The sequence below is a fragment of the Calypte anna genome, chromosome 14, assembly GCF_003957555.1.
Source record: "Calypte anna isolate BGI_N300 chromosome 14, bCalAnn1_v1.p, whole genome shotgun sequence".
Lineage (NCBI taxonomy): Eukaryota > Metazoa > Chordata > Aves > Apodiformes > Trochilidae > Calypte > Calypte anna.
Window position 1 is genome coordinate 7,431,910 of NC_044260.1, and position 13,114 is coordinate 7,445,023.

A 13,114-nucleotide genomic window follows, 5' to 3' on the forward strand; every position below is an offset into this window, starting at 1 on the left:
AAAGACAAAAGCTTCTTTATTCCAAACACTGCTGTCCTTGTGGACAGGAGGGAGCCGAAGCCCGATAACTGCTAGTGGTGTAACAGCCTTTCTGTCGCCTGTATTTACAAGAGATTCCTCTTGTTCTTTACCTTCCAGATGCTGACCTCAGAAGTACAGACCTAACCTGAGAGGCGGTGTGAGAGAGGCAGTAACGTGGCAATTGCTGTCCAAGGCGGTGATGTCTGTACCCTACTCGGATCATTCTCCTGTCAGTTTCACTGAGGGAGGGACGGACACAAGCTCCTCCAAAAACTTTTGTGAGCCCCCAAGTGACACTTCACCTACCCTCCTGCTGATCTTCAGCCCACTGAAATCTGTTGGATAACAAGATAAAGTGCAGTAGCACAACTTCGTTTTGAAATCTGCTGAGCATTTACTGTGGAATTTTACTGCGTCACTTCACTGGCAGAAAGATATGTTGCAGGTAGGGTGAACGAGGCATCTTTCCTACTTGTAATTCACTTTAGGCCTTTCAGGGAATTGCTAAGTAACTCCTAGTCATTAAAAAAATCATTCATATTTATTTTCTGGAATGGACACAGGGCAGAATATATGACATCATTACCCAACCACGGCAACAAGCTATCATGAACCAGTAGGGTTTCAGCAGTAGTATCAGTTAAAAGTTTCCTTAAAGAGAGTGATTATTTAAACAAAGTAACTATCAGCACTACAGATCACATTTTGCTCTGCAAAAGCACTGAGAGGAGCGTCTGTGTGTGTGCGTGTGTATACATGTATATATATGTATACATATACATATAAATATATACACAAAATGGTGGCATTGTAACAGTCTTAAGGATTACATCATTAAGTAGCTATAGCATTATTCTGATCCTGTTTAGAAGATCCTGTGTAGTGTACTGAAACTCTCAGTTTTTTGGGTACTCCTAATCATAGTCTGCATCCCAGTAAATGCAACCAGTGTTGCAAGCTAGTAAGATTTTGTGACAAACTTGTCTGCATATTGTTGGCACTTTACAGCAGTGGGGAATATGCTAGCAAAGAGAGACTGCAGTAATAATTTATGTGGCAGTGTATCACCAGAGGAAGTAAAAGAATATTCAGCTCTTTCACAGGAGCCAGATAAAAGGAAAACAAACCTCCAAAGCATTTTTGTCAGATTTCCACCCAACAGAATTCCCCACAGAAACTCCAATGAGAAAGCCAAATGGCCTGCTGTGTTTTCCTTTTTATTACCACTCAACACTCTAGACCATAAAAATAGGTATTACTTCATTCTTAGCCTTCATAGGATTCAGGTGATGAGAAAAAGATGTCTAGAAATAAATACAGAGTATAGATTACATTCCATTTTTTTTTCCCCAGCATTAATTCCTTAATTATTCCTTCCCCACAAGCATCCACTCAAGAAAAATATGAGGATTATCTGTAGCAATCAACATTGGTGTCCTATAGCAATTAATATGTGTTTGCTTTTGAATCAAATCCCTCCTGCGGAAAGATAGGAACAACACCAAAGGCCCTGGCAGAGGAACCTCACTACAGCTGGGAGTCGGGAGCAGAAATGTCTGTGCTTTGGCACAGAGGTCAGATTGCAGGGCTGTGATAAGCTGCTGATGTCCTCTGGCCTCCAGGCAGCGTGTCCGGACTGCCCTGTACTCGGTGCCAGGTCAGCAGCTCTGCAGTAGGTGATGGGGAATGGCACCCTATGGTGCTGGGACCCAAAATGTGGATGCTAAAACCTGCTAGCTCCGCAAGTCAGACCCATTTCTGTTCCAAAACACTCCAGTGTGGTGTTCCTGCCAAATACCTAACCCAGTCTGCTGTTTATTTTACCTGGTTCATGGCACATAGTTAAAAAACATTGCAGAGCTAAGCAGCTAACCCCAACATCTCCCCAGCAAGTGAGCAGATACTGCTACTGCTTCATCCCATCTTCCAGTGGTAGCCGAGTTCTGGCACGGTTTGTGCTAAGGAAGAAATGCCCCCTTGCCTTCATCCCCTCTTTGCCTTTTTTTGTTGTGAAACTGGAAGTTTTGCATAGAATTACACAGAGCTGAAAGACGGTAACAGGCTGGGGCCGGTCCCGGCGGGGGCCTCCGGGTCGCCGTGGCGTCGTCAGAGCGCGCCGGAAGGAGCCGTCTGCCCCGCAATGGCGGCGGGAGCGGCCGGCGGGATCAGGTGGGGCGGCGGGAGGTGCGGGGCTGACACCGCGGGGCCTGCCGAGGGGACGCTCCTTGCCGGGCCTCCTGCCGCTGCCTTGGCTCCCTCCCGCCGCTCAGCCTCCTCCCTGTCGGCTGCGGTCGACCCGCCCCGGGGAGGAGGGGGCGGCGGGGCCGCAGCTGCCTGCGGGCTGCGCGGGCGTTACCCGGGCAGCGGGCGGGGGCTCGGCGGGCAGGCGGGCTCTGCCCCGGCCCTGCGTGTCCCGCCGGTGCCGGGGCGGCCTGGGGTGGCGGTGCATGAAGCGACGATGTTGCTTGTGCAGAGGTTTCTGCTTGCAGAGGGCGGGTTTGAGGCTGCAACAGTTGAAGAACCTCATAGCTAAAGTTGGGAAGGCTGCGTGTGTACCCCGAAGCGTTGTGAGCCCGTGTCTGTGTGATCTTGTGCAATCACCAGCCGGTAATAGAAAATACGGCTTCATCTCCCAGGGTGTTAATGCCACCGAAGGAAGGTGGCACCAACAGTTTTTATGTAACAAGTATTGGGGTGCTCATTGCTGGTGTGACCTGGTTGTCCTTGTTATCCAAACCCTTCATTTAATGCTTCGTGATTTTTGTGTGTGTGATGTAAGCTTATGATTTCAGTTTTTAAACACAAAACCTCCACAAGATGTCAAGTTTTGTAGAGCACAGGGAAATAAAAGTCCTCTATTATTTTTCTAAGAGGTAATTAACTTGTATGTGCCTTAGGACAGAAACAACTCAGCCTTGGACTTTAGATAATAAGGATGATTTCAGATTTTTTTTTTCCTGGGGAAGAATAAAAGTGCCATAACCTGGAGACATTAACTGCCCAATAAGTGGAGGTATATAAAGGGAGTTGAATTCTCTCCAGGAAGGGAAGATACTTCTTTTACAAATGGGAGGACTAACCCATGGTTCAGTAATTTTTTCCATCTCTGAGAAAAGTCAGAGATTCCTACTGAAAAAGACCCCTTAAAATGACAAAATTGTGCACATGTTCCTTTGAAGACGTTTACTTAGCAATGTAAGTGTGTGCATTCATAGTAACTGTTTTTTTCAGAGGGAGTTGTTTATTAATAGCTCTTCCTAAAATACATGATGTTTGCCAGTGAGCTACAAGCAGTTACATATCTGATGATTCTTTGGGGCATTGTAAAAAAGCATTGGAGCATTGCATCTATATTGGATAGTGTAATCTGATATTCTAAAACAGTGTTGGAGCAATGTTTAAACAATATCAGGATGTCACTAAAAGCTGTCTGGGTTTGGTTTTAGGTTGGATATCCTGATGTGCTTCTTACTGTCTTGTTGGAGCATGGTGGATGCAGCTTTGATGATCACATCTTGCTTGAAGTCTTCTCAGAAACCTCAGCCATGAGGTTATCTTGCTGAGCAAAACTGTTATTTAGTGCCTGTTAATAGAAGAATATCAAACCATCTTGTGACAGCACTGCATATGGAACTGTTGGGGTACTGTAGGTGTTACTCTCAGCAGCCCATCATGGTTGATGTAGCAGAGGAGATGGATAACCCCACATTTAAATGTGACACAGTACTTTCTGATGTTCATTTACACTGTCCAAACAAAAGGCACCTCATGGTACGATTGAATGCAGCTGGACAACCAGGTAATGTGTGTTTAGACTGATGGAGATGTATTTTAGGGGTATTCATATCTGTGTAATGTCTGTATCCCTTGAATGGCTGATATTAATCATTATATATTTTATTCCAGTTAGAAGCAAAACCACTTCCTACTCAGCCCTTAGGAAGAGGCCTAGCTGGATTCTCCTCATGATATTAACTAGTAAAATGAAAACTATTAGTATAGATTTTTTTAGACACCCTATCTTAAAAAGGAAATTTCTTCTTTCTGAGATGAAATAGCCAAATTAACTTGTTTGCAGATTTAATTTTACTTACTTGTTTCTTCATTTAGCTATAATCTCAGTATAGCACTTTGGTCATGATGTTAAAAAGTTGGGTTGTTTATTACATGCAAGCAAAAGATAAGAAGCCAGGGATTTTAAATAGTATAACTTAAGTTTAAAATAAAAATTAACAGTAATAAATTTACAGATTTTTATAAAAAGTTTATGTGATGATCTGCCATCTATTCCAGAGGAGCCTAACAGCTTGCTTGGGTATTGGGTTTTTTGTGTTAAAATAATTGGCAACAACAAAGTTCAGAATATCTATGATTTTGACTGACATTTAATTTGAAGAGTCAGGACTGCAGAGGAAATCACAGGACTAATGTTTGTTCTTCCTCATGTATTGTTATCAGATAATAAAGATTCCTATAATTAAATTTGCAGGATTCGCTTTTGGATAACTTTAAAATTTTAACAGATCAGGAAATCACTGGAGGTTTTTCATTGATTGGTTGAGGACAGTGACCTTATTAATTTAATCTCTTGAAGAGTCAGTTTAAAGAATTCAGGGATGGAAAAAAAGTAAACATGTCCAGCAAGCTGCCTCCCATGACCTCATTTCTGCTCTCTCATACTAAGCTGATTTCAAGGCATGAAGCTGTTTGCATTTCTAAATGCAAATTTTTAAATTAAAAAAAAAAAAGCATTAAAAAAATTCTTAAAAAAACCACAAAACCCCAACGTGTTTCTTACAAGATAGGAATTAATCTTAGCTGAAAGAAATTTTATTAATTCTTCTTTCAATTTGGTTTGAGCTTGTATCAAGAGAGGGTCTTTTGGAGGATGTAAGAAAATATCCCTTCTGCCAGTTGTTAAAATAAGTGTTACTGCATCAGCTGAAAGTGTGTGTTGTGACTGTGTAGATGCTGACTCACCCAGTAGTCTGTAAAAGTGCATTTATTTCTACTGACAGAACTTAATAACAGAAATATTTCTTCTTAAAAAATTGAACTGTATTTCAAGTTATCTGTATATTTTTTTATCCTGTGTTTTTTTAGTGTGTGAAATGAGTACCAAATTTTCATGCATGTGGAAGTTGTGCATAGATTCTGTTTTTACCTGGTGTTTGACTTTTTTTTCCTATTCCTGCAGTATTTCTGTCATATTTCAAACTCCTGTGGAACACAGAAGTTCCAGCATCTGAGAAACACGTGAGAGAAGCTACAACAGAAGGAGAAAACCAGTACAGAAGTGGCAATGAACTGTGTGACAAGGACAGGAATAATCTAAAAAAGGAAAGAGAATTTAATAATGAAGTAGAAGCTCTGCTAGATGATGACGGAGACTTGGAAGTGGTCAGAAGGCCTCGAAGTGCCTCTGATTTAGAAGCAAATGATCTTTTGAGGGATAGAGTGTATCCAGTAATTCTGATGAAAGGGAAAGAAGATGCTTTTGAAGATGAAGAACAAGAATGCACGTGCAGTGATGTTATTAAAATAGGTAAATAGTAGGCATACAGTCATGGAGGAACAGAATAAATATGTTTGTGGAAAACAAACAGTTTTTTCTTTATTAAAGGAACAGCAAGGACAAATAGGACAACAAGATAGGAAAAAAAAACCCAAACATAGTACTGTAATTTTTTAAAAATTAGCTGTTTTCCTCCAGAAGTCAGTTGGGCAGTAGAGTTCTCATGAGTCCTTAGAGTTCTCATGGCATACTGCTGCCCAACTGACTTCTGACATGGTACTCCTTGGAGTGGTGTTTCCGGCATTACCTGGCATTATTATGTTGAACAAAGAGTGTTTAGTTCTATATTTGAAAGTAAAGCATGACTTGATTGTCAAATTTGCCAGTGTGGAACTTGATTTGAACAATGTTTTGAGGTACTTATTTCTGCTCAATTTCATTTTCACAGAACATACTATGGCAACCCCCTTAGAAGATGTTGGTAAACAAGTATGTATTTTGCCTTGTCTTGCTGTTCATGGATTGTACTTCAGAATTTACTCAGTTTTAAACTGCTTCTCTTGTCCACAGGTCTGGCGTGCAGCCTTCCTTCTTGCTGATTACATTCTCTTTAAACGGGACACATTCAGGTGTTGCTCAGTGCTAGAGCTTGGAGGTGGAACTGGAATTACAAGCATTATCATGGGAACAGTTGCCAAGAGAGTTTATTGCACAGGTAAGGCAGGTATTTTTAGTTAAATATTGCTTTGTGACACTTCACAATGCAGTTCTCTCATCTTGGTATTTTCATCCTCATCTGTTCTGTTTTAGTTAATCTTTTTATTGATGTGTACAAAGTTGTATTGTTAAATGAAAAATAACAAGAACTTTCTCAACAGATTGGAAAAGCTGTACTACTTTTAACTGCAGGAGTTTAAAAGCAAGGTACATTGCTGTGAGCTCAAGATAGTGTGCCTAGATTAACATAGGTGGTATAGGGATCTAACTTCTTTCTTTGAGGGTGGCTCAGAGCTCAGTACTGAAAGACAAAAGCAAGAAGGATGCTAAGGAGGCCAGCAGCAGCAGACAGAGTTGCTCTGAATTTCCCTTAGTCAGATCAGATTGAAAGAAACTTAAAGTATTAGTCTGAGATGTAGCATCATGCACAGTCCATGCAAAATATTCTTATTTTGAATATAATTTTTTCCAGATGTTGGTGAAGATCTTCTGAGCATGTGTGAGCAAAATGTTGCATTAAACAAACATCTGACAGAGACAGGAAGTAAGTGCTATACAGTCACTGTGTATACAATTGCCTGTATATAAACTACTTTTTCTTTCCCTGCAATTATTTAATACTTTCAGCTTTACTTGTTTCACACATCCTCATAAGAGAGTTTCATCACTTCTTTTAGTACAGATTTTGTCTCTACTTTTGCTTAGGTTCAAGAAAGTGGTCCAAAAGGCCATATGTGACTGATGTAATCTCTCTTCACCCACAGGAGGGGAAGTTAAAGTGAAAGAACTGGACTGGCTGAAAGATGAGTTCTGCACTGGTAGGTGGTTATAATGGCTCCTTTCAGATAAGGTTTGGTGTTTTGGTTTAATTTATATTTTTCCTTTCAGAGAGAAAGACAAGTGATTGTAAGGTCAACATAGAATTGTAGAACTAGGTTATATTAAGCCTACTTTATAGATTTTTATATCATTAGTTGGATTCGATATAATGCTGCTAAAAACAGAACAACTATTTTAAGCAAGTGGAAACATCCTCTACACATGCAAAAGCCTCTTTGGATCTCAAGAAATTCTGATTAATGAAAATATTTGATACTACCAGTTGAAAAGGCTTTATGTTTTTCTCACTTTGAAGGAAAGTTTCTATATTTTAACAAAGTCTAAATTTTGAAAAGGATGATGAAGTAGAAAGCTTAATCAAAACTTAGACATTGATGCTTTTTTATTTAAAAGAGTGTTAGTTTTGATCTACTTAAACGTGATCTCTCTATAACGTAGTAATTGATTGTAAATTCTAAGGTCAAAGAAAACTTACTCTTGGCAGTTAGCCTTGGGAAGGTTGGAGATAACACAGAGAAAGAACTGCAGAGAACTTTAGAGAATGAATAGAGGGAGGTTTTGATTGGGGACCTCTATTTTAGGAGTAGCAGATGAGCACAGGAATTAAGAAGGTTTCTTTTTTCCAGCTGCCAGTTATTTGAGACATTTAATCATGTACACCAAAGCCATATTCTTTGTTACAGATCCTGAAGCTCCCTATAGCTGGTCTGAAGATGAGATTGCTGATTTGCATGATCACTGCACTGTGATAATGGCAGCTGACGGTAGGAAAATAAAAGCAGGAAGCTTTTAAATCAAACACATGAGCAGTATGAGTGATAATCTGAACATCCCTAGTTTCTTTTAAAATCTAATAGGTCAGATCCTTACCTGCTTTGTCTAAGCTCTGCCTTAAGTGTTCCTTGCTGTTTGGGTTTTTTTAAACACTTGTATTTACATTCTAAATTATCAATAGGAGGACAGATGTTGCTTCTTCTCTTGGGTATGGTAATTATTTGTGACTAAATAAATTACTCCATAATCACAAGTGGTGAATTTGACTTTTCAGAACAATTTTCTTGTCCTACCTTTGTCTTGCATCAAATGACCTCTATTCACAGAATGATAAATAGACTGAAAAATTACAGGCTAGCTTATCTCTATGGGAAAACTATTGTTTTTTGATATATCAATAGATGAGGAATGGTTTTAGTTACGATACTGAAAGATGTTGCAAGATTGCTTCCCAAGGAGATTTAGTTATACTTGTGTATTAGTTATTGTGTAGTGTATTATCATAACAAATATGGCCCTATACATTGTGATATCCTGTCTTATTTAGCTTTGCAGTGAGTTATTTACAGGCTGAGAGAAATCTTGTTAAAGTTTGATAAATTATCTGACATAAGTGATTCCCATTGATATGAGAAAAACAAAGCCTGACATAAATCACAACAGGAGACACTATTGCAGGGTCAGTTGTTGACATTGATAATATACTTTGGAATGTAGTTAAAATAGTGACTTATTTGATTACAGTAATCAAACTGAGGCTCGTTGTTCTTTCATACCTGAGAGTTCCTTAAATAATACACTTAAAGATGTGTATTTAGTATTCCTGATCTTTTTTCGTAGTGTTCTATGATGATGACCTGACAGATGCCTTGTTCAGAACACTGTATAGAATCACACACAACTTGAGAAATTCTTGCACAGTTTACCTAGCATTAGAAAAGAGGTAAGAATTGCCAAGAACTTCAAATAAGTACTAAAACTTTACTTGCTTTCTTTAATTGGAAGAAACATCTTATTGCATAGAAGGTTGGCTTCTGATTTGCATAGTAGTAGTTGATCACAAGCTGCAGTTTATGCTCAGGACAAGTGTTGGTTTTTATATGTGTTTAATTTTTGTCTCTTCAGAATTTGAGTTCCACAAGAGTTCAGCTCTTGTTGTCCTACCTTTGTCTCACATCAAATATCCTTCTTTGCACAGAGGTTAAATCATTGGCTAGACTGATGTGTTCTACAATGCCTGACAACATTTGCTACATATTTTTGAAGGCATAGAGTGGAATAAAGGAGCTTAGAATTAGGATATGTTACTCAGCATGAATATCTCTATAAAAATTTCTTCTGTGTTTTCTTTTTGAGAATCATTGAATATTTTTAAGTAGTCATTTGCTGCAGTCCATTTGTAAACTAATATATAAATTGGCATTGCTTAAATCTCTGGCTGAATGTAGGCAATGGCTTTTCATGGTTTTTTGCCATGTGTTTTACCATTGGAGCCAAGCCAACGATTCTCTTGCAGCAAAGGATGGATCAATGGAGAGATTCATGCAAGAGTTACTGTGTATTGGTGCTAACCTCAGTCTTGTTGGCTTTTCAGGAATAGTAGGGGCGGGGTTCTTTTTTTTTTTCCTATCAAGGTTAATTAATTACACTAAAAAGACCCTCATTTTCCATTAGCTGAGAACAATTACTTAGCTGATTCAGAGACCAGTGTAGGAGAGACCTTTTAAACTAAATATTCTCTTGCCAGGCTGAATTTCACTTTAAGACATATGGATGTGACATGTGAGGCCTACAGTCATTTTAGAAATAACCTATATGATTTGGAAAACCTCCAAGATAGAAAAATGAAATACACTGTGGAGCCCATTAAGCCTGATTTCTGCCAGTTTCTCATTTATGAACGAATTGAGCAGTTGGTAAGTGGCATTCATTAAAATAAATGCTATATGTTGGGCTAATCATCTCAGATTAGTTTTCAGCTGTTTACGTAACATGAAGTAAGAACAGGATAATAAATATTAACTTTTCATTTATTTTCATTTTGCTTTTTATTGTTTTAAAATGATGCTGTTTATGCTTATGTAACTTACAGATTGACATAATATATACCCTTTTCTCTGAAGGGGTGGGGTGTGTCTTAAAACTTGTCTTCAAGTAGGCAAGTAGAACTTTTCCACAATTGCAACCTACTGATCTGAGAAAATACCTGTATGTATTTTTCCCACTCATACAGGAATTGTGGAAGATCATTGCTGAACAGCTGACACAGATGTGAGAAAATAGAAGAACTTTACTGAAGGATAAAGGCATTTTTGAGTTTTAAGGATTTTTATCCCAAGAAAAGCATGGAACTATATTCTCAGAAACAATTGATCTGCAGATTTGCTTTACTTCAGTAAGTTTTGAGTTTGGTACTTGGTTTCTGTGATGTTTTGCAAAGCTGTTTGATATTGATCTTCAGAGTATGTGCTGGATGCCAGCCAGTGGCAGTGACACAGTGACTTGCTCTTTGGGATTGATGACCTAGGTTTTAGTCTGACAAAGATGTATTTAACCTTTTCCAGGTGTCTGATTTTCAGATGTCTGACATTCTCCTTTTTAATTTTCTGAACATAGACACTGTTTCTGATCTCATCCCACTTCCATATTATTTGTATCTATGGACATTTGTGAAACAGTGCTCTGGTTAAGACCAGTTTGTCTTTTGGATTAAAGTATAACAGATTGATCAAATCTCTCCTGTGCTATTAATAAAGCAAAAAAGACTGTTTGAACTTTTAATAAACTTTATGTGTACTATTATGTTTGTATCATTTGCCATTTGTACACTGTCATGGACATTCTTGTCCCTGCTAGATTCTTTAGTGCTATGACAGGATGGGTGGTGAAGATGTTCCCAACCTGTGACTCATGGAGTGTGCATACATTACACCAGAAGCATCTGGTTGGCTTCTTGAAAGTCCATTTTACATTTGGTTTAGTTCAGTTGTTTTAGGTCAATGATTTCATAACCTGCTTATGTGTATGAAGACATTTTTTTTACATTCTTTAATGAGATGAAAAGTCATCAGATGATGACCAGGCCATTCATGATGATGGCCTTTTCCTGTAAGTATAGTCAAAGTAAAAATTACATTGTTGGTATATGTCTGCCTAGATTACTACAGAACTTCTCTCTCATGTCACTCACTTGAACTTCAAACATATAAAACTGTATTTTAATCCAAAGACTCCCAAACTATTGTTCTTTGGTTTGGTTTGTTATGTTAGTTACTGTTGGATTAATTGAGAACTGGTTTTGAATGCAGCTGCTTGCTGATGTAGCAATTTTGTGCAGGTCTTAACAAGAAATTAGTTTGAACTGATGAGAAATAGTATGTGCAGTCAGGGAATATTTTATTTGCACAGGACTTATGAAAATCTTTGGAAGTGCCCTCACTCTGATGAAGGAGAGGGGTGTCACAGTTTTCTTGGGAAGTGTGGTAATGGATGGACATATGATCTTCCTGGAGGAATCTTGTTTGAATCCAATTAATATTTACATCATGGTGTGTGCTGCAGTAACGTGTCCTTTCTCAGTCCCTACACTTCAGATGAAGATGTCAGGCAACCCTTGTTTCTCCTCTTAAGGGGAACATGGATGACATAACTGTGGATACTGATTAGAAGAACCTGAACTGTTACATGACATTGGAACGAACGTTGCAAACTGATTATATTTATGTCCAGCATTTGTTGATATGAAACTTGGAGAGCTGCTTTGTTGTGAACTTTTGTTTATAAAAGTGAACTTCTATGTGTCATTTTGCAGTAGAAAAAACAGTTGTTTAAGGTAATTGCTTGGTGGGATACATTATGTGTATTTATTATCTCTGTGTTCTTACATGTAAGTGGCTATTCATGGAACATACTTTTAGCTCCATCTGCTGTACAGCACTTCGAGTCCAAACATTTTACAGTTTGTTGAACTCCATGTTCCTTCCTGTTATTGTATTTTGGAGTACTGTATTTTGGAGTAACAGTTTAGGCTGAACACATAGTTCTTCCTTTCTCACCTAGACTTGCAGATGTGTGTATTAGAGATGAAGTCACCATGGAATCTTGGAAAAAAACAGTGATGTTTACTTACCTGCTTTTAAACAGTAGCTGTAGGAGGCTGCCTCTAGTAGTTTTGGGTTTTCAAGAAACATTGTAGGAAGAAGTGGATGTACCTTTGTGTGGGTGGTAAAGATGTCTTATTTGTTAGAAGGTCAAGGCTTCAATTGGATCTTAAACTTTTATAGCAGATAAATCTCATGAGATTGTCTATTCATTGACTTAACTGTTCTCGTGAACTACATACACCACTAGTTCCAGTCCTTTTTTATTTTCAGCAGAGAGCCAAAGGCCTTTGTCCAAGTGATTATATTTTTGGGGCATTTTTGTTTGGTTGGTTTCAGGTTTTTTTATTTGCTTTTTTGTTCTGTTTTGGGTTTGGGGTTTGTTTGTTTGGTTGGTTTTGTTTGGGTTTTCTTTTGTTTGTTTTTCAACGGTTTAACACTGTCCCAGCAATTAAACCTAATAACAGATGCTCTCTATTAAACCCCCTCCTCTCCCAGATAAAGAAAGGAGAGAGAATAAGGGAGAGAGACTTATGGGTTGGAAACTAAACTACACAAATTTAGTGGAACAGTAATGATAAATAGGAAAAGTTTACTAAATATATACAAATATACAGAAAAATTGATACCATGTACCCCCCCTTCTTCCCCAGTAACTCTCATGTAACCACCATAATCATTCTGAAAGAGCAGGATGCTTATTTTATTTCCATTATACTCCTAGGACTTGAGCTGATTGGGCAATGAGAACAAGATACTAGTACCAACTATAAAGAAAGGAAGTTATTTGGAAAAGGAAGAGAGGGGCACAGGTGTACATTTCTGAAGCTTCTGTTGTTGGCCTTTTGCTCACCACGAATGAGACCTAGAATTCTGTGAGGTCAGACTCAAGGTAGGATTCAGTGTGCTTGCAATAGCTTCTGTTGTGCAGGAGATATGTAATAACATTTCCTATTGAATGGGAGTTTCAGGGGTAGTTTTGTGTTTGCAAATACCGTGTTGCTGCATATGGCTTATAAAGAAACTATTGTGAAAGCCTAATATCTGGAGTCCCACTCCCACACAATACAGAGAGGTGATTGATGTCTTCAGAGACTGAAGATGGAATCCTGGCTATAAACTTATTGGTGCTTCAGCTTCTGAGTTA

General features: G+C 38.5%; 1 protein-coding gene across 4 annotated transcripts; it reads left to right on the forward strand.

The window, feature by feature from the left end:
- Positions 1-437: 437 nt before the first annotated feature.
- Positions 438-10,600, forward strand: METTL22 (methyltransferase like 22). 4 transcript variants are annotated; one of them, XM_030459591.1, is made up of 11 exons: positions 438-466; positions 3,468-3,820; positions 5,219-5,566; positions 5,985-6,025; positions 6,107-6,251; positions 6,726-6,797; positions 7,018-7,071; positions 7,777-7,857; positions 8,708-8,810; positions 9,615-9,783; positions 10,101-10,600. In XM_030459591.1, exons 2-11 carry the CDS (start codon positions 3,649-3,651, stop codon positions 10,140-10,142), a joined length of 1,227 nt encoding a protein of 408 aa, XP_030315451.1. In that variant the 5' UTR covers positions 438-466; positions 3,468-3,648; the 3' UTR covers positions 10,143-10,600. The 4 variants fall into 4 exon arrangements, with proteins under 4 accessions (XP_030315451.1, XP_030315449.1, XP_008488546.2 ...); XM_030459589.1 differs by lacking the exon at positions 438-466 and adding an exon at positions 2,133-2,190; XM_008490324.2 differs by lacking the exon at positions 438-466 and adding an exon at positions 2,416-2,588.
- Positions 10,601-13,114: the final 2,514 nt, after the last annotated feature.

Coding starts and splice junctions, on each gene's coding strand:
- METTL22 (XM_030459591.1), top strand. CDS start 3,649: ATGGAACTGTTGGGGTACTGTAGGTGTTACTCTCAGCAGCCCATCATG. Junction 7,072..7,776: donor GAAAGATGAGTTCTGCACTG/GTAGGTGGTTAT, acceptor TCTTTGTTACAG/ATCCTGAAGCTCCCTATAGC. Junction 7,858..8,707: donor TGTGATAATGGCAGCTGACG/GTAGGAAAATAA, acceptor CTTTTTTCGTAG/TGTTCTATGATGATGACCTG.